At 38.7% G+C, this 20,883-nt stretch overlaps 1 protein-coding gene across 1 annotated transcript in view; it reads left to right on the top strand.

Annotated features, from left to right (window-relative positions):
* Positions 1-20,883, top strand: part of cog6 (component of oligomeric golgi complex 6) — a 72,310-nt gene that overhangs the window by 34,065 nt on the left and 17,362 nt on the right. The window contains exons 9-16 of the mRNA XM_056265974.1: positions 10,131-10,259; positions 13,552-13,643; positions 15,894-15,958; positions 16,246-16,337; positions 16,526-16,643; positions 18,176-18,307; positions 19,784-19,951; positions 20,074-20,181. Coding sequence (XP_056121949.1) covers positions 10,131-10,259; positions 13,552-13,643; positions 15,894-15,958; positions 16,246-16,337; positions 16,526-16,643; positions 18,176-18,307; positions 19,784-19,951; positions 20,074-20,181 — 904 coding nt within the window. The remainder of the gene's footprint in view (positions 1-10,130; positions 10,260-13,551; positions 13,644-15,893; positions 15,959-16,245; positions 16,338-16,525; positions 16,644-18,175; positions 18,308-19,783; positions 19,952-20,073; positions 20,182-20,883) is intronic.

The raw sequence follows: 20,883 nt of genomic DNA, 5'->3' as shown, positions 1-20,883 counted from the left end.
CGTTTTGAGTGGATGACGAGCGCGAGACGCCGAAATGGATGCCAATAAGATTCTGAATGGAAAGTTTACTTTTAAAAAGTTGCCAAATGGCTCCATTGACGAGACCAAAGTGATCTGTGTGTTTTGTCGTTGTGAACTGAGCTATCATCATCGCAGCGCGTCCAGTCTGAAATACCACTTGATGATGGCCAAGCACACACACACACAGCTGATGCGAATTCTCCGCCCCCTCGTCAATATCAGGACCTCGTCAGTATTTCTTCCACCCTTTTATTGATGGACAGTGTTACATTGAGAGATTATTTGCTCCAAGTGAGAATGTTAGTGTGAAATTCAACACAGTATATGCCAATGTTGTTTTCAATAAAAAACATTTGCACAAAGCAAGCCGATCCACTTTTCCATGTTGATAAGAGCACTAAAATTAGAAAAAATAATGGGACAAAAAGAAATCAAGAGACATTTAGAATAGATAAAAATGTGCGATTAATTGCGATTAATCGCGAGTTAACTATGACATTAATGTGATTAATCTCGATTAAATATTTTAATCGTTTGACAGCACTAATATATATATATACAGGGGTTAAAGTGGGCCGGAACGGTCCGGAACTGTGTTCTGGCACCTCAGATAAATAAATAAATAAATAAATAGATTCATTAATCTCAACGAATCTCGCTGGTCCCGAGCTTGGCCGACCGACCGACCAACCTCCCTTCCTCCCGGCTGAACGCGAGCGTTTACAAATGCGTGAAATGCACTCACGGTGGTTGAGCGCGGTAAAGTTAGTTTTAGGTTCGATATTTCGCCTGACATTTGTTTTCCCTAGCCACTGTTCTATAGGGTCTTACAAATATATCAATGGCAGGATCAGTTTTAACATTATGTAACCATTGTACATCGACATGAAATATTTGTTCAAATCACCTACGTGCATTAATGCTGCATATTTATACCCGAGAATGCTTTGACGCGTTTGCACAGCGCATGATGAGGGAACGTCTGCCAATTCCACCAACTGCGTTAAAAGTAGCCTATAATTTGTTTTATTTAAAATTACTTTTCAAATTCCAAAGCTTGTAGAAGGTTCCTATTGGCAATACTGACCTGGTAGCCTTGAGTAAATTAACTTGTTTAAGAAAATGATTCATAAAACATTATAAATATCAGTTAAGCCTGTGTTTACTTTCTTCACTGACACAGACGAAAATGAAAAGACTATTAGTCAAAATTCAGCTTTAGGAGGGGAAGAAATAGGCCAGGATAAGTAGACTGAGAGAAAAAGAATGATGTAGATGAGGAGAGAGAAGGTATTGACAAAATAATCTAATGCCCACTCAATGACATGGTTTTAAAGCTATTTATTATCCATTTTTTGGGCCTTCAAAAGTCTTAAATTGCACATTTGTAGGTCCGAGAAATCAAAATTTTCTCGGGGGAGCATGTCCCCGAACCCCACTAAATACCTCACATTTTAATGCACATGTCTGTGTGTGGGGCTGGGGATGATAATTATACCAAAAAGTATTGCTATACCACGATACTCAAGATGTTGTCCCACGGTGAGCCATTTTCCCTGTTGCACCTACACAAAATTTGAGGGTTCCCCCACCTGCCAAATCCCACTTTAACCACTGTATATATATATATATATAATTTTGTGGTAAATAAAAGTGATGTATTTGCCTAACTATGGGACAGACTGTCTGGTAAAGGTGGGACAGCGAGTGTACATGCGATTATGTTTAGTTTACTGTAAACGTTACAACTGGGGAAACCAGACTGCAATTCCATCATCTACCACAAGGTGTCAGTCTCTCACATCCTTATGGAAGCAGTTTCCTGTGTTTTCTGTACCTTCCTCCAACTGTCAGTACGTTATCAATGTTCAGACTTCCGTAAAAGAAAACAACCGTCAAGATTGATTAGTGTGTTTTAAGTTCATGAGCCATATCAATGCAATACAACAACTTGGTTTGCATGAATGAACGCAGCCAGGAAAAATAACACATTTCTACAGTGTAAATAAACACTCCTCAGAATGTTTTGATTTCAGTTTGAATTACATAACATTTTTTTTGGTAAAGCCCACACAGGTTGTAAATATTATTCATACTATTACTCATACTTAGGGCTAGTCATTTGAGAAAACTCCTTACCGTAAGTGCTAAACGTCAGCGCATCTAATATTTCTTATAGAAGAGGTAATTAGACGCATAATCAACCAGAACCATATCTAGAGATCACAGAGAATGACTTATGGGTGGGCTTTTTTGACTTGTGCCTGTAAGCAACCACCCATAACACCCTATCAACAACTCATAACACCATGACAACCAGCAAAAACAGTCTACTGTCATTTTGACAATTTTTGAGCTCAGGTTCCCAAACTTGTCAGCCAAACCCTTTTGACTTAAATATTTACTTGAAGAACCGCTGAGATTTAACAACATATTCACGTTCATCTGATGTCAGTTAATGGTAATGAAAATGGCTCATATTCCTATTGGCAAGATGAGGTTCATTCTCATGTTACACATTTACATTTACGCATTTGGTAGACGCTTTTATCCTAAGCATTTCAAGGTACATATTTACATTCTTATCAGTCCTTGCTTTCCCTGGGAATCGAACCCATGACCTTGGCATTGCAAGCACCAACGCTCTACTGTTTGAGCTACAGGAAAGCTGTATGCAGCACGTTTGAGCTTCAGTAAGAAAAGGTTCGTTCTCGTGTTACGCATCACGTTTGAGCTTCAGTAAGAAAAGGTTCGTTCTCGTGTTACGCATCACGTTTGAGCTTTCGCAAGAGCCAATGAGGTTCATTCTCGTGTTACGCATCACGTTTGAGCTTTCGCAAGAACCAATGAGGTTCATTCTCGTGTTACGCATCACGTTTGAGCTTTCGCAAGAACAAATGAGGTTCATTCTCGTGTTACGCATCACGTTTGAGCTTTCGCAAGAGCCAATGAGGTTCATTCTCGTGTTACGCATCACGTTTGAGCTTTCGCAAGAACCAATGAGGTTCATTCTCGTGTTACGCATCACGTTTGAGCTTTCGCAAGAGCCAATGAGGTTCATTCTCGTGTTACGCAGCACGTTTGAGCTTTCGCAAGAACCAATGAGGTTCATTCTCGTGTTACGCATCACGTTTGAGCTTCAGCAAGAACCAATGAGGTTCATTCTCGTGTTACGCAGCACGTTTGAGCTTTCGCAAGAGCCAACGAGGTTCGTTCTCGTGTTACGCATCACGTTTGAGCTTCACAAGAACAAATGAGGTTCATTCTCGTGTTACGCATCACGTTTGAGCTTCTGCAAGAACCAATGAGGTTCATTCTCGTGTTACGCATCACGTTTGAGCTTCACAAGAACCAATGAGGTTCATTCTCGTGTTACGCAGCACGTTTGAGCTTCACAAGAACCAATGAGGTTCATTCTCGTGTTACGCATCACGTTTGAGCTTTCGCAAGAGCCAATGAGGTTCATTCTCGTGTTACGCAGCACGTTTGAGCTTTCGCAAGAACCAATGAGGTTCATTCTCGTGTTACGCAGCACGTTTGAGCTTCACAAGAACCAATGAGGTTCATTCTAGTGTTACGCATCACGTTTGAGCTTCTGCAAGAACCAATGAGGTTCATTCTCGTGTTACGCATCACGTTTGAGCTTCACAAGAACCAATGAGGTTCATTCTCGTGTTACGCATCACGTTTGAGCTTCACAAGAACCAATGAGGTTCATTCTCGTGTTACGCATCACGTTTGAGCTTTCGCAAGAGCCAATGAGGTTAATTCTCGTGTTACGCAGCACGTTTGAGCTTTCGCAAGAACCAATGAGGTTCATTCTCGTGTTACGCATCACGTTTGAGCTTCACAAGAACCAATGAGGTTCATTCTCGTGTTACGCAGCACGTTTGAGCTTTCGCAAGAACCAATGAGGTTCATTCTCGTGTTACGCATCACGTTTGAGCTTTCGCAAGAACCAATGAGGTTCATTCTCGTGTTACGCATCACGTTTGAGCTTCACAAGAACCAATGAGGTTCATTCTCGTGTTACGCATCACGGTTGAGCTTCACAAGAACCAATGAGGTTCATTCTCGTGTTACGCAGCACGTTTGAGCTTTCGCAAGAACCAATGAGGTTCATTCTCGTGTTACGCATCACGTTTGAGCTTTCGCAAGAACCAATGAGGTTCATTCTCGTGTTACGCATCACGTTTGAGCTTCACAAGAACCAATGAGGTTCATTCTCGTGTTATGCATCACGTTTGAGCTTTCGCAAGAGCCAATGAGGTTAATTCTCGTGTTACGCAGCACGTTTGAGCTTCAGCAAGAGCCAATGAGGTTCATTCTCGTGTTACGCATCACGTTTGAGCTTCACAAAAAACAATGAGGTTCATTCTCGTGTTACGCATCACGTTTGAGCTTCACAAGAACCAATGAGGTTCATTCTCGTGTTACGCATCACGTTTGAGCTTCACAAAAAACAATGAGGTTCATTCTCGTGTTACGCATCACGTTTGAGCTTTCGCAAGAGCCAATGAGGTTCATTCTCGTGTTACGCATCACGTTTGAGCTTCACAAGAGCCAATGAGGTTCATTCTCGTGTTACGCATCACGTTTGAGCTTCACAAGAACCAATGAGGTTCATTCTCGTGTTACGCATCACGTTTGAGCTTTCGCAAGAGCCAATGAGGTTAATTCTCGTGTTACGCATCACGTTTGAGCTTCACAAGAACCAATGAGGTTCATTCTCGTGTTACGCATCACGTTTGAGCTTTCGCAAGAACCAATGAGGTTCATTCTCGTGTTACGCATCACGTTTGAGCTTCACAAGAACCAATGAGGTTCATTCTCGTGTTACGCATCACGTTTGAGCTTTCGCAAGAACCAATGAGGTTCATTCTCGTGTTACGCATCACGTTTGCGCTTCACAAAAACCAATGAGGTTCATTCTCGTGTTACGCATCACGTTTGAGCTTTCGTAAGAGCCAATGAGGTTCATTCTCGTGTTACGCATCACGTTTGAGCTTCACAAGAACCAATGAGGTTCATTCTCGTGTTACGCATCACGTTTGAGCTTTCGCAAGAACCAATGAGGTTCATTCTCGTGTTACGCATCACGTTTGAGCTTCCGCAAGAACCAATGAGGTTCATTCTCGTGTTACGCATCACGTTTGAGCTTTCGCAAGAGCCAATGAGGTTCATTCTCGTGTTACGCAGCACGTTTGAGCTTCACAAGAACCAATGAGGTTCATTCTCGTGTTACGCATCACGTTTCAGCTTCACAAGAACCAATGAGGTTCATTCTAATGTTACGCATCACGTTTGAGTTTCCGCAAGAACCAATGAGGTTCATTCTCGTGTTACGCAGCACTTTGAGCTTTCGCAAGAGCCAATGAGGTTCATTCTCGTGTTACGCAGCACGTTTGAGCTTCAGCAAGAACCAATGAGGTTCATTCTCGTGTTACGCATCACATTTGAGCTTCCGCAAGAACCAATGAGGTTCATTCTCGTGTTACGCAGCATGTTTGAGCTTCAGCAAGAGCCAATGAGGTTCATTCTCGTGTTACGCATCACGTTTGAGCTTCAGCAAGAGCCAATGAGGTTCATTCTCGTGTGTTACGCATCACGTTTGAGCTTCTGCAAGAGCCAATGAGTTTCATTCTTGTGTTACGCATCACGTTTGAGCTTTTATAATTTCTTTACGAAGAGACAAAGACAAGAGGTAGTTGCATGGACTGTCAATGGAGGGCCAGACATCTCTCTGTTTTAAAGATGAACAAAAGTCTTACGGGTTTGTAACGATGGGTTACTAATTGATGACAATTTTTTTCATTTTTGTGTGATCTAACCCTTTAAGAAAACTTGTTTCCATTGTGGTCTTTAATATAGCAAAAACCACACTCCTAGCAATGGATTTAATGGCATGCTTTTGGAGCACAAATACAACTTTACAATCAATTACCACAACATGAAAAATAATTTGCCAGGTAAATACATCAAAATCACAATACAAATTAATTAAGACATCCTTTATTTTTTTCTATAAAACTTAACCAACAATATTTGTTAAACACTTAATATCCAAAGGTAACTTATTCCGCTCCTGTACTGTGTATTCAAACGACCTCTGCCCATAAATGGTCTTGCAACAACACAGATTAAGATGCACACGACTTTGTCTGCTATTGTAACAATGTTTTACATTAACCCTTGAGAAATATGCATTAAAATAAACCAGGGCTCTATTGGTAATAATTATATGTAGTATTTTTAGCTTCAGGTAAGCTACTCTTCTTTCAATTGGCAACCAGCCAAGCTGTCGAAAAGGGTTATCATCCACATTAGTAAAACAGTTAATTCCTACTACTAATCTAATCAATTTATTTAGAGATTTTTGCAACTTTCCCATTCTCATACTAGATAAATTAGACATCCAAGAATTACAGGCATACTCAAAATGGCATTGCACTAAGCCTGAATCAAGCAATTTTTAAATACTCTTTATCCAAAAAACTAACATATCTGGCTAGAAATTCAATCTTGGGATTTACCTGCCTAAATCTTTCAAGGCCATGCTTGCACACTTAAATTGTCAAAAACACAACCTAGATAATTAAATGAAGTTCTATTTTATATTACACAGTCGCCGACTTGACTACCAACTCAGCAACTTTATATGATTTGAATTTAAAAAAGAGTATTCTGTTTTACTCAGAATCAGATGTATAGTAATAGAAGTTTGTTTTCAGACAGCCAATCTCCTCACCTAATTGTTTTCTGTGTTCTACTAGTCCCCTTATCTGAAACCAATCATCAGCATATACAAATAAATTACAATCACAAACAGCTTGCATATGATTTATATATAAAAAACAAAAGAGGGCCAAGTACACGACCCTGAGGGACTCATTATTTACAAGCTTCCCCTCAGAAAGGATCCCTCCAACTTCTACCCTCTGATCTCTCCCTGTTAGATAAGAAACCAACTATGCAATCAGTGTACTCGAGAAACACTTCAAGTCCCCCTGTGGTGAAAATCAAGTTTTTAATTGTGTTTATATGTCTAAGTGGTGTTTTTAATGTGCTTTAAGACAAACTATTTGCAAATTCACAAGTCAACACCATTGCTGAGTATTTTCTCCTTAACTTGGAACATGGTTTGTGTAACATTAGCAACTCACTATTAGCTATTTGATAACATAGTTAAGCAAAAGGCTAATCATATTAATTACCGTTATGTGTCCGACACTGTAAAGATCGATATCATTGTGCAGCGTTTACCTCATTAAGTTGACCGAGTGAATCTCTGAGCTGACATGAGTGAGTGGAGGCGGGGCTAATTAGCTTATTCATGGTTCCAGGTATACTAAATGAAGCAAGGGTGTAGAGTTTAAGCTATTTCACTGGGAAAAAACGGTTAAATATGTCATTTTGGTGATCAAAGATGAGTTTTAAGGGATACAATTATTGACTACAGAGGGACTTTAACACTTAATTTATCTAACAGTATTGAGTTGGTTCACTATATCAAAAGCTTTTTGTAGGTTCAAAAGAACCATACCACACAAATTACTTCCATCAATCTGTTTCCTTATGGAAGTATAAGTGTCTGTTGAATAAGACCTCCTAAAACCTGATTGAAAATCATCAATTAATCTACAGGTGAAACTCGAAAAATTAGAATATCATGCAAAAGTTCATTTATTTCAGTAATTCAACTTAAAAGGTGAAACTGATATATTATATAGATTCATTACATGCAAAGTGAGATATTTCAAGCCTTTATTTGTTATAATTTTGATGATTATGGCTTACAGCTGTAAGCAATATTAAAATGGACAAATAAACAAATAAAATTGCCTTTATTTGTCATAATTTTGAGCCATAATCATCAAAATTATAACAAATAAAGCCTTGAAATATCTCACTTTGCATGTAATGAATCTATGTAATATATTAGTTTCACCTTTTAAGTTGAATTACTGAAATAAATGAACTTTTGCACGATATTCAAATTTTTTGAGTTTCACCTGTATACATATTCATACATCTGTTTATGCACAACCTTTTCTATTACTTTTTAATGCCACTCTAAGAATGAAAATATTTTGATTGTTTATTTTCATTGTAAACCTTTCTTTAGATAGTGTAAATACTGTATGTAGTGTAACATTTCTGCAAACTTGCTCAGTTGTAATGTTTTATCTTGTTTAATTTCTCCATCGCTACTTTCGGTGCTGCCAATCTGTGAAAACATCCCTGGCATCCCTCAAAAGTGCCAAAATGTTCAGATACTCTCACTTTGTTTGCGTTTCTATCTTTCCTAAAACTTCAGTTTATCTTTTGTATAGACCATACAGTTTCCCAAGGTGCCGCAGTAGCGTCATGCGTTTAAACGTGGACGGGCTTGACCGTTTCCTTTGTCATTACGTGTTTTTTTTTCTCACACTCTTGTGTTATTTTTTGTTCTCTCTCTTTCTGTCTGTGTCTCCTTCTTTTTTATCACGAATCCCCCCCTCGACCCGCAGTGATTTTATCTATGGGCGTCCAAGGCCGAAGCAGAAAGAGCGAGAGGACGGGGCCCCCAGAGTTCCTGGAATCCGTGTCAAACTTCTCCATCCCTCCTCTCCTCCCTTTTTCTCTGGCCGCTGCGGTCGCTACTGTTTAGTCTGCGCAGGGCTGTTCTCAGCCCGTAGATCAAAACATGGCCACGTTTCCTAACTGCGAACGGGGCCCTCCATTGTTTTTGTCTGGGTGTGTGACCCTGGGTTTTTCTAACCTAAAGTATTTTTCTTTTGCTGATTTCGGTGGCTGTTCTGAAGGTCTCGCAGTGTCTGTTTTGTTTTCTGGCCCGGGCATTTAATCTTGTTTATACTACAGATGTACAAACAACATATTTTTAATATGTACCCCAAGATGACTTGACTTAAGACAAAACAAGCATTAAAATAAGGAAACCAGGAAAACCTGTATAAATTCATTTAAATTTTAAAAGTGTGATTTCTATGTAAATTAAATTTAATCTTAAAAAGGCATGGGGATTTTTATAATGGGTAGTTGGAGTCAAAACGCCTAGGAACCACTATTCTAGGGGGTCTTCTGAATATTTAAGAGAAAATTTAGAAAAATATTTTAAGAAATACGAGTTTTACATTTACCTATTCATTTTACTTTGTAAGGACTGAAATCAGTTGCTCGTTCATGATTTTATTCAATTGACATCCCTAGTTTTCAACAGTATGAAGTCAAAAGAACTGTGCATATAAAGTTGTAAAAAAAAAAAATCTTGTATAGAATTGTAGAATATTTTATTTATTTATTACTGGTGTTAATTTTTCCAAAATCATGTGTGTTGAATCTCTCTACAGCACTTCTCCCTGCCACTGTCACCTGTGTAAATGTTCTTATAATTCTCTTTAAATCTCCTTTGTGATATTTTTTTTTACGCAAAACACTCAATTCTATTTGAATCTTATTTGAAATTGAAAGATTTCACATAAGGAAAGATTTCTCTTCATTTTTATAACTTTAACTGTACTCTGAAAGATAACTTGCATAGTTATCTAACTAAATATTTTCCAGATAATATTTTAATAATTATTTTGGTTTTAGTACAATGACAATATATAAGCTACTTATTTAATTTAGTTAACAACATGTCTTTATAATTTCAAGCTTGCTCAATTTATGCATGTATTTCCTTTATTTTGTGAATAAGGTTAGTCGCTAGATAGAGGGTCATCGTATATGGAAGTTCTCGGCAACAAAGCGTGACCATGTGTCTAATTACTAAGAAGCCATGGGGGGAAAATTTTTTAATGACAACTGAACTGTTTGATGGCAACTGAAGAATGAGCACATTTGTGTTGTGGTTTTAACAGGCCGCTAAAAAAGAATCAGCCACGGCTAAAGTATTGACTCTACATTAAAAGAAAACTGAATTATTTGCAATATATATTGTGTTTAAAAAAAAAAGTCTGAAAAAACCCCCAACTAATTTGGAACGGCCCTCAATTGAGAAGAATGCTTTTTGCCTGCAGAGTATGTGGTTACAACATGGGCTATGTGCAAACCAGCAAAACCCCTTGAATTCATTTCTAATTCTCACTCTGTTCTGCTTCTCCCAGGTACACACTGGATGAGTTCGGAACGGCGCGGCGTTCAGCCGTGGTCCGAGGCTTTATTGACGCCCTGACCCGCGGAGGCCCGGGCGGGACCCCGAGACCCATAGAGATGCACTCTCACGATCCGATGAGGTAGGGTCCACGACAAGTGCACTCATTGTGATCATTCCATTCGAAAGCTTGCAGAAACAAAATGGATGACATTTTCTCTTCAGCGCGCTAAAAATAATTACTTCAAACCGGCTATAATTGGGGGTCATTTCGAGGGTCACACCATTGTTAGCCACTAAAAGCCTCTCCATCGCTGATTAACGTCCTCACATGTAGAGCTGCCATGCTCCTTTGCGCTGCGTATCCTGAAGCTGCAAATCCAATTCAGCGTCTAAGCACATTAAACCCAACCTGATTCTTTCAGGGAAGTGCTTCCTCTTTCATAGAATTACTTAGCGCAGGTTCAGAGAAAGGTCGGGCCGTTGAGATCTATGGATCGTCGCACGTGCTCCAGGCCGGCACCCCATCGAGCTTTCGAACGCCCTCCTCCCCCCTCCCGTCAGGAACCCGAGGAGAGAACATGAGGTTCTTGGCAGAACGTCGATAAAAGTGGGAAGCGGTGGTTCTCAGAACAGCACTTCCCCTGCTGTCCGGTGTTAAAGGATATGGAGCCGATGTAATGATAGCTGACTGTGTGATGGCCTCAAATCTCAGGAAATCTATAACTCAACTACAAATCTAGAAGAAACACTTTAAGCAATTAATCATCTAGTCATCCAGTTCCGACCTGTGCAAGCTGGTTTCGTTTGCTAAGGCCATCATCACTATTGCAATTGGTCATAGTTAGGGTTAGAGATTTGAACAAACCCCTAAACTGAGGTATTAAAGGAAGTTCACCCTCATTTCACTCTAAACCTGTAAGAGGCTGATCACATAGAAAGTGTTTTTGCATTCCACTGTGCTGCTTTTCCATTGTTTTTCTATGTAAACATGCGCTAGATGGATGTTACAGTTAAAAGAAGTCAAACTGATGTCTGAGCTGACTTTATCATGTCACTCACTTTGCACTATAAAAAAAAAAAACACTCCTGGAGAGTCCAGGCTATTAGATTAAAGTTAGAATGACCCTGAAATTCAAGATATGGAGGCAAAACACACCCCTGTATGAATTTGTGTCCTATATTTCTAAATGATGTAGTTAAAGGGATAGTTCACTTTGAAATACATTTTTGATATGTTTTAGCTTACCTCAAGGGCATCCAAGATGTAGGTGTCTTTGTTTCCGCAGTATTTTCAATTTTGTTATTTTTAGGTCAAACCGTTCTTGTCTGTCATATAATGCAGGTCTATGGGGTCCACCTCAAAGAGCATGCACAGAGAAGTCCAAATTAAACATGATTTAATGACTCGTAAATGTAAGTACACATTGATGGCCTAAGACACGAAACGAGCGGTTTGTGTGAGAAAACGAACAGTATTTATATAGTTTTTACCTCTTGTAACCACAGCCACGTCCAAATGATCTGAGGGCGCCGGCGCGGGCGCTTCGGTCTGCGCAAGCGCCGGAAAGCGCTGGACGTGATCTCTCGCGCGTTTGGGGAAAAAAATTCTACTTTGTCTGTTGATATACAGGAAATCGCAGTGGAAGACGATTTCGATATCTAAATATGTTTAGATCTTCACAGTGAAAGGTAACACTTCCGAAATCTCTGTGTAAACAATGAGTGACGTACACGTGCGAGAGATCACTTCCGGCGCTTGCTGGCGCTTGCGCAGACAGAGGCGCCCGCGCCATCAGAGTACTTGGACGTGACTGTGATTACAAGAGGTAAAAACGATATAAATACTGGCCATCAATTTACATTTACGAGTCATTAAATCATGATTAATTTGGACTTCTCTGTGCATGCTCTTTGAGGTGGTGACCATAGTAGGGCTGTGTTGAAAAAATCGATTCACCAATTCTGAATCGATTTTCATATTAATTTCTAAAGATCGATCCGTAACTCAGAGGATCGATTTAATAATAGGCTTACATTTTCCCCGTGAACTTTAACTTGCCGCGACTGGAGATCCCTGTATGCGCATTGAAAGGCTTTCACTCAGCGCGCACACTGTTACAACAACAGGCTTTGAGTGAGTCATTCGTTCATTCAACGAACACGTTCAAAAAAGCTGATTCATTAAAAGAGATGTAATGAAACAAGGTGTTAATTATTTTTAACTTTGAGTTCCACTTTTCAAGGCTCAGCTGAGCAGCAATGCGTCGCATGGGCAACGCTGAAGCTGATGCTTCACTTATTAGAGACCAATATGGCATTGATTCAATGCGTGACTCGCTGATTTTATTTCCCCGCGGCTTCCTCGCGCTGTGGAATGCTGACCAGCGCTGCTGCTGACGCGCATTTATAGCAAATACCCGTGACGTGAACGTTAAAAGGATGATACGACAAATATTTCGCTTTCCTTTGACACGGCAACCTTTTTCACGAATACATATGACTTCAAAGACAGCCGCAGGTAATCGCACGCGCTCTGCCGATCTCTCTCATTCACTGTCTGTGCGAAGCCTCTGTAGGCTACACATCACCACGATAAACAGTCTTGTTTGTTATCATTATGAACTTGTTTAACATTCAATACACATGCATGAAGTTCAAAACAAGCAGTTAAATGTCTATAATAGCCTAATAGTATCAATATGTTGCATAACTACAGTCCTGTAATTCAGGTAACAGCTGGAAAAAACAAAAAAACTCATTTCTAAATCTCGAAAATCGGATCAGATCGGATCGAATCAAATCGAATAATGATAATCGATTCAAGATCTTGAGAATCGGAATCGAATCGATTCTTGAAATTTGAATCGAAACCCAGCTCTAGACCATAGACCTGCATTATATGACTGACAGACAAGAACGGTTTGACCTAAAAATATCAAAATTGAAAATACTGTGGACACAAAGACACCTACATCTTGGATGCCCTTGAGGTAAGCTAAAACATACCAAAAATTAATTTTAAAGTGAACTATCCCTTTAAGGAATATGACTTGAGCAAGAATACTGTTTTTCCCCGAATATGAGCACGATTGCAAATGTGATATTGATTTTACACAACAGTTCAATAAACAAGACTTTACTAATGAGTTACATTTTAGGCATATTTTAGGTCTGTTTTTACTCCGTTTCACCGGCTAAAATATTTTTGAAAGAGCGCTACAGAACCATTGTGCGTCTCAGAGCAGTTGTGTTTCACTCCTGAATAAATCAGCATTTTTGAACGAATCAATAATTCAATGTGAAAGACAGCCACTTGCTTCGTTCCTGAATGAATCACCGTTCAGGGTTATGGTAATATTGTGTTGATCCATTGATTTTTATCTCTGTTTGTGCTTATGCATGTCTGTTTGAACATACAATCATCCAAACAGGTATGTTGGGGACATGTTGGCCTGGCTTCACCAAGCCACAGCCTCAGAGAAGGAGCACCTGGAGGCCTTGCTCAAGCAAGTTACCGTGCAAGGTACATGTTGTTCCATTCACACAAATGCTGTGTCGCCACTGCAAGTGAGATTTGCTCGTGTTTATGCCATTTCTGTTGAAGATCAAGTGGGATAGGTTCAGCCTTTCTACAGCTGCTGAAGTTTTGCCTCAAGCTGCTTTGTCCTTTGTTAAGCTGCGGTCACATCAGAAAAAATTGCTGCAAAAGCTCTATCGTCAATACACTGTAAAAAAAAAAAAATACAATAATTTTGAATTTAAACAGATTATTGGAGTTTTACAAGGAAATCTTATTTCAGTCTTTCTACTTTACAATTTCACTTTTAATTAAATGTTACTTGCCGTTTCTTTGTAATAATTTGTTTCAATAGACAAATCCAGTAATTCCAATAGGAATCGGTGCTATCGGGAATTTCGCTTGCGATGCAAATTCGCCGCACTGAGCAACAGAAAATGGGCTTTCGCATCAATTTCATAGTTCCTATAACTATTGGGGGAAGAACCTGCTTTTTGGCGTGTTCGCACCGCAGGAACTGGGAATGACTTTAGTTATAAACATCATTTACTCACCCTCAAGTCCTTCAAAACCTGTATGAGTCTCTTTCTTTTGTTGACGATATTTTGAAGAATGTTGGTAACCAGAGAGTTGACGGTAGCCATTGATTTCCATAGTATTTATTTTTTCCTACAATGGAAATCAGTGGCTACCGTCAACTCTCTGGGTACCAACTTTCTTCAAAATATCTTTGTTTGTGTTCAACAGAAGAAAGAAATTCGTATTCGTAGGTTTGGAACAACTTGAGGGTGAGTAAGTAATAACACAATTTCCATTTTTGGGTGAACTATCCCTTTAAAGTCTGATGTTAAAGTTTGTTTTTACGTTTATGCTCATTGGAAGCAGGACTTGCCGACATCTTGGAAATGACGTCAAATGACGCGTCTCGCGGAGGTTTGGCGTTTATCGATGTACTTCGAGTTCACAGGTCGAATGTTCGACCTTGATCGGCAGTCCAGACGTTATTTCCAAGAATGAGGTGGTAAAAATCCAAATTCTGAGTTGTCTGGAACGCAGCATTGCTCCACGAACATGGAAAACCGCCAAAGACATAAACATACAGAAAGCTAATGTTAATGGCATTTATCTGTCACTCTGCCTGTGGCCTTGTGTTCTTTTCCCTGTGTCGATGCTTGTTGTCATAGGAGATTTTGTCCTTCCTTTTTGCTCTTTCAATCACATAATCTGTACGTCTACATTCCAATCTCTGTTATCACGAAACCCATGACACAACAACAAAAACACAGCTCCGGTCACACCATCCTCCAGCTGTCGAACGCTGCGCTTTAATGACATCACTGTCGGCCGGCTTGCGTCACTTCAGAGTTCCTACTGGCGTTGTAAATGCAACCAGGAAAATGACCTTAGGTGTAATTTAGTCCTCGAGGGACCGTCCTGGTGGCTATTTCCTCTAACCGAGTTCCTATAACTACCCAGTTTGAAAACCCCTAACAATACTTTGAAAGTGACTTCTGTTGACAATGGACAATTTTTGGGTAATATGACTTCACTTTGGCCACGTACACACTGTAAAGTTTCGGGAGACAACCACATTTAAATACGGGAGTGAATCCCCTAAAGTACATTCCATGTGGGTACGGGACAAAACTCAAAATTGCGATGATTGATGCCATGGCAACCGTAGCAATGTTCTTGTCTCACGTGTTTGGTATCCACTACTTTTGACAAAATTAATATTTCAGTGACCAAAGGCTAGTAGGCAGATGCGGGTCACAATGTTTAGGAATTGTTTTCCATATAAAGCATTTTGATTTATCTAGTTTTTTGGGGGCTTTTTTCTTGTTTTTATTTTCTAGGAAGATCTGGCAATACGATGGAGTCAAGACTCGTAACTCTTTCTCTTGTGGTTTTCTTGCACCACACACACACACACAGAAGAGAGACACATCCCTTATGCGTGTTTAAATACGTCATTAACATCTAGTTGTTCAGTTCGGTTCTGTACACACTGTATAGAGTTTTTGTAAATGCGGTTGTCGCTACCTGCAATTGTCTGGAGTTATTTCGGTTGTCACTCCCGTACATTACTGAACCGTGTGTGTACAGAACAGGATTAAGTTCTACAAGGTGAACTGACAACTGAATTAAACTACAGTGTGAACATTAAGCCATTAAGACTTCAAACATTTTAGAGCTTCTCCTCGCTCTGTGAAAGTAGTCGAGTTGTAGATCAATTGTTGTGCTGTGTCCATGCAGGGGTTGAAGAAAACATGCAGGAAGTAGTTGGCCACATCACTGAAGGAGTGTGCAGACCACTCAAGGTGAGATGAAAACAGTGTCATTGGAACTAATAATTAGGATTAGTTTTTAGTAGTTGAGCTGTGGTGCTTAAATGGACAACTGAGGTTCAAGTCCTGCTTGCAACATTTCTTAATCCCATAAACCCCTCAACTTCCCAGCATTTCTATATGATTTTTTAAATTAACCTTAGTATTTTCTTGTTGTATCATATTCGAGTGATTCATATTTTAGCAAACCTGTACTGACTTGCGCAACACCCGACACTAGAATTGTTGATTTGTGTTTGTTTTTTTATTTTCTCCACTAGGTGCGTATCGAGCAGGTCATCATTGCAGAGCCAGGTGCAGTTCTTCTGTATAAACTCTCCAACCTGCTCAAGTTCTACCATCACACCATCAGGTACACACACACACACACACACCTCTGTGAATGGCTTTATTGTCTTGACTTCAGACTACGGTTCATGAAAGGACAAATCCTCCTCCTTATTTTACTGAAGAGCTTGACATGGATCCAAAACATAAATCCAATTTTTGGCATAGCCTTTTAAATTGCAGTTTTTCTGAATGCGTGTGCCTCTCTCTCAGTGGCATCATGGGTACCAGCGTTTCCTCTCTTTTGATGAACATCGATGAGATGCACATGCTCAGTAAGAAGATGTTCTTCAACAGTCTCAGTCTCCATGCCAGTCGCCTCATGGATAAAGTAAGTACTTCTCCGGGTTTTTTTTTTTTTTTTTCTTGTCAATAGGGTTTGGGTACTGAACTTGGTACTTTCAATGGCACCGACCGAATAACGTCGGTACTACCGAGTACAGATTCACATTAAGTCAATCTGTGCCAAATTTCGGTACCTGAGAACGCATCTGGGCGCGAGAGTAAGACTATTTAAATACGAATCCTGCATGTTCTACGTGTCTCTGTGTGAATGAGTGGCACGGACGCGCGGTTTAATTTACCTCACACACACACTGAAATAAAATAAAATGTAAATATTAGATGGAAAAACTTAAACTTAAATATTTAAATGAAAATTAAACATTTTGCTTTTGCAGCTAACTGAAATTAGTTTGTTGTAGTATTAAATCATTAATACTGAAACCAATATTGAAATATTTACAAGAAAACTAATAAAAATGACAAAAGCACATAACAAAATTTCTTAAACTTAACCTGAAATGAACAAATAAAAGCTAATTCAAAGTATTGATAAATCCTATAATAGTATATAAATGATACTAAAATAACACTTACTGTACACATTCCAAATTCATCTGAAAAGATATGAAAATTTTGCAACCATTTACGCACCCTCATGCTAGTAAACCTGTAAATAACACCTTAATGGCCAATAAAAACACTTCCAACAACTGCCTGAAAACAACCCAGAACACCCCGTTGCATTGTGGCGCTCTAACACAACATCCTATCCATTGATAGTGATTGACACAACAAATGTGCCTTAAGATCATTCATCAGTTGGATGGTGTTTTTGCTAGGCTGAAAAACAGCATTCTCGCACCAAGGATTTTAAATTAGCCCCAAAATATCCTTGAACACGAACAGGCTACTTTGGAAAAAAAAACACAACAACACTTCATTGATAAGTGGATCAATAGCAAGAGCAAGATGGCCTCCTCTCCACATTTCTGAGAGAGTTATGGCCTCAGCAGCCCGCTAATCTAATCACCTCAGGCTTAGGACGTTACGCATCGCTCCCGGACGTCGCTCGGTGCCAGGAACACCGGCCAGAGCTAATAAGCTATATTAGAGGCAGCAGAGCCCTAGGTAGTGTTCGCGTAGCAGGGTGTTTATTAGCCAGCCTTCAGAGGTGTCAGTCTCGCTGTCAGACATGCCTGGCTTGAGTTTGAGGGTATTGGACATGAGTTAGAGCGGTAAATACTGCTATTAAAACTCTGAATGTTTTGTCTGTGGGTCAATGACATGATGCACATCTTTTTGTTTCTGAACCTATGAATTTATTTAAGAAGATATTAAAAATGCACTTCATACACAGTGGTTTTCTGTTTTGTTTTTTTTTCATTTAAAATTCATTGTGATATTTTTGTGGGCTTAAAGTCAAAATGTGGTGTGAGGGAAATATTATAACTTGATGGGTGCACCATGTGTCATTTTTAAAGTCATTGAATTAAAACTTGTGTTGGAAAAAGTATAAAACACATGAAACCTACAATATATTACTTGTGTTTTAAACAAGACTTTTAAATGTTTCCTCAGGTAGAGCTTCCTCCTCCTGATCTGGGTCCCACTGCCTCCCTCACTCAGACTCTGTCGCTCCTCAGAGAGGTGTTGGCCTCCCATGATTCATCAGTTCTGCCTCTTGATGCCCGACAGGCTGACTTTGCACAGGTGACTTTTTATTTCTTGTTTTGTGGAGGAATCCAGTGTGTTTCCACCTTTTAGTGACCGGAATGTGGTTGTCAGAAATAAATACTCCCCGTTTTGTTTTTTTGTGTTTTGTTAACTTGTATTTATGTATTATACAACATTTATCAAGTGGTTTTGTTGAAGTGAAACATTTTGTAAAGCTTATATATTTTTTATTATCGTTTCATTCAAGAAATTAATAAGTTGTCTTATTATATTTGTGTTTATGCATTGCAGTAATATTATACACTGTTTTCCAAATATGCATGGAGTGCTGTACATATGTTTAAGTGTTGAGGGTACCGCATTACAATTAACATGTTACGTAATCAATTACTTTGTTATTCGATTACGTTATCAGATTACTTTATGTAATTAGATTGCTTTATTTAATTAGATTACTTTACATTATCAGATTACTTTACGTTATCAGATTACTTTACGTTATTAGATTACTTTACGTTATCAGATTACTATATGTAATTAGATTACTTTACGTTATCAGATTACTTTATGTAATTAGATTACTTTATTTAATTAGATTACTTTACGTAATCAGATTACTTTACGTTATCAGATTACTTTATGTAATCAGATTACTTTATGTAATTAGATTACTTTAAGTTATCAGATTACTTTACGTTATTAGATTACTTTACGTTGTCAGATTACTTTACGTTATCAGATTACTTTACGTTATCAGATTACTTTACACCGCCGATTACTTTACATTATCAGATTATTTTACGTTATCAGATTACTTTACGTTATTTTATTACGTTATTAGATTATGTTATTAGATTACGTTATCAGATTATTTTACGTTATCAGATTACGTTATTAGATTACGTTATGAGATTATTTTACGCTATTAGATTACGTTATTAGATTACGTTATCATATTACTTTACGTTATTAGATTACGTTATCAGATTACTTTACGTTATCATTTTACTTTACGTTATTAGATTACGTAATCAGATTACTTTACGTTATCAGATTACTTTACAGATTACTTTACTTAATCAGATTACTTTCTTTCACACATTTATTTTATGTATTTAATCTCACTTTATTAACCAATGCCTTAGCTGTTGACCTTCCACGATCCAATTCAAACCACACTAATGGGCAAAAACGACTTTAAACCTCAGTTTACATTTCCTTCAGCCTGAGTCTTATTCAGTTCACTTTTGGTGTGAAAGGGCCCTTTACATTTGCCAAAATAGAACTTTTGTTTTTTTGTTATTTTAAAACCTTTTCATTACAAAAAAAGTAGTCCAAAAGTAACGTAATGCATTACTTTCCATAAAAAGTAACTAAGAAATGCACTTAGTTGCTTTTTTAGGGAGTAACGCAATATTGTTACACATTACTTTTAACAGTAACTTTCCCCAACACTGGTGGTTATGTTTATGTCCAACAGAGTTTGTCTTCTCTTTTCACGCTGGTGTTCAGGTGTTGTCCTGCATCCTTGACCCGTTGCTGCAGCTCTGCACGGTATCAGCCAGTAACCTGGGCACAGCGGATATGGCCACCTACATGGTCAACTCCCTCTACATAATGAAGACCACACTGGCGCTCTTCGAGTTCACCGATAAACGCTTGGAAATGCTGGAATTTCAGGTGTTACACATGGACTTTTTGAAAAATTTGAAATTATCAGACAATTTAAAATGATAAATGGGTCAAACTGAGTTCTAAATGAAAGCGAATATTAAGTTATTTTTATTGGTCACGTACTGTAGATTGAGGCTCACTTGGACACTCTGATCAACGAGCAGGCGACGTTCGTGCTGACCAGAGCCGCACTGAGTCACATCTACAGCTGTGTCCAGCAGCACAGCGCAGAACAGGTGAGAGCTCGTGTGAAAACCGCTCAGGATTTGACTCTTCCTCTTGGATCACACCTTGAACCGTGCAGAAATCCCAAAACTCTCCCCCTCTCCGTTTTGCTCAGTCGCCGGCTCTGCAACTGCAGAAGTCTCCCAGCGTTACAGGAATTATATGAATAGTACACAGCTTCACAAGACCCAGAAATAAAGCTTTTAAGGAAATTATCCTCACAAAGCAGCTCATTGGCGATTATTATCAGTTATTTAGTGCTGCTTTTAATGCAGCCTGAACATTTTGAGTGTTTCTTGCTTCTCATCAAGGGTAAATGAGTGTATAAAAAGGAAAGTTTCAGTTCTAAAATCTGATGGAATATTCAACGCAGGTTAACCTGATAAGCAGAATGTGTTTCTTAAAGCTTTTTTAGTTTTTTTTTAGTTTTCTGAAACACACCACACTGGATATTACCTGCCAATCATATTCTCTTAATGCTTTATAATGCTTTAACATCCTCTGAAAAACTCCTGAGAACTACCTATGATAATATTTTAATTTGGCAGTCAACCAATCATGGATTCAAATATTACGGTCTATGCAAATTGTCACATTTGCATAGACCGTAATATTTGAATCCATGATTGGTTGACTGCCCAATTAAAATATTATACAGAATGATAAAATAACATTATTAACCGGTTAAAGTTAATATTCAATAAGTGTTTCTG

This window comes from Rhinichthys klamathensis, unplaced genomic scaffold, assembly GCF_029890125.1.
Source record: "Rhinichthys klamathensis goyatoka isolate OS25496 unplaced genomic scaffold, OSU_Roscu_1.1 h1tg000243l_1, whole genome shotgun sequence".
NCBI classification, from domain to species: Eukaryota; Metazoa; Chordata; class Actinopteri; order Cypriniformes; family Leuciscidae; genus Rhinichthys; species Rhinichthys klamathensis.
This window is presented reverse-complemented; position numbering and strand designations above follow the sequence as displayed.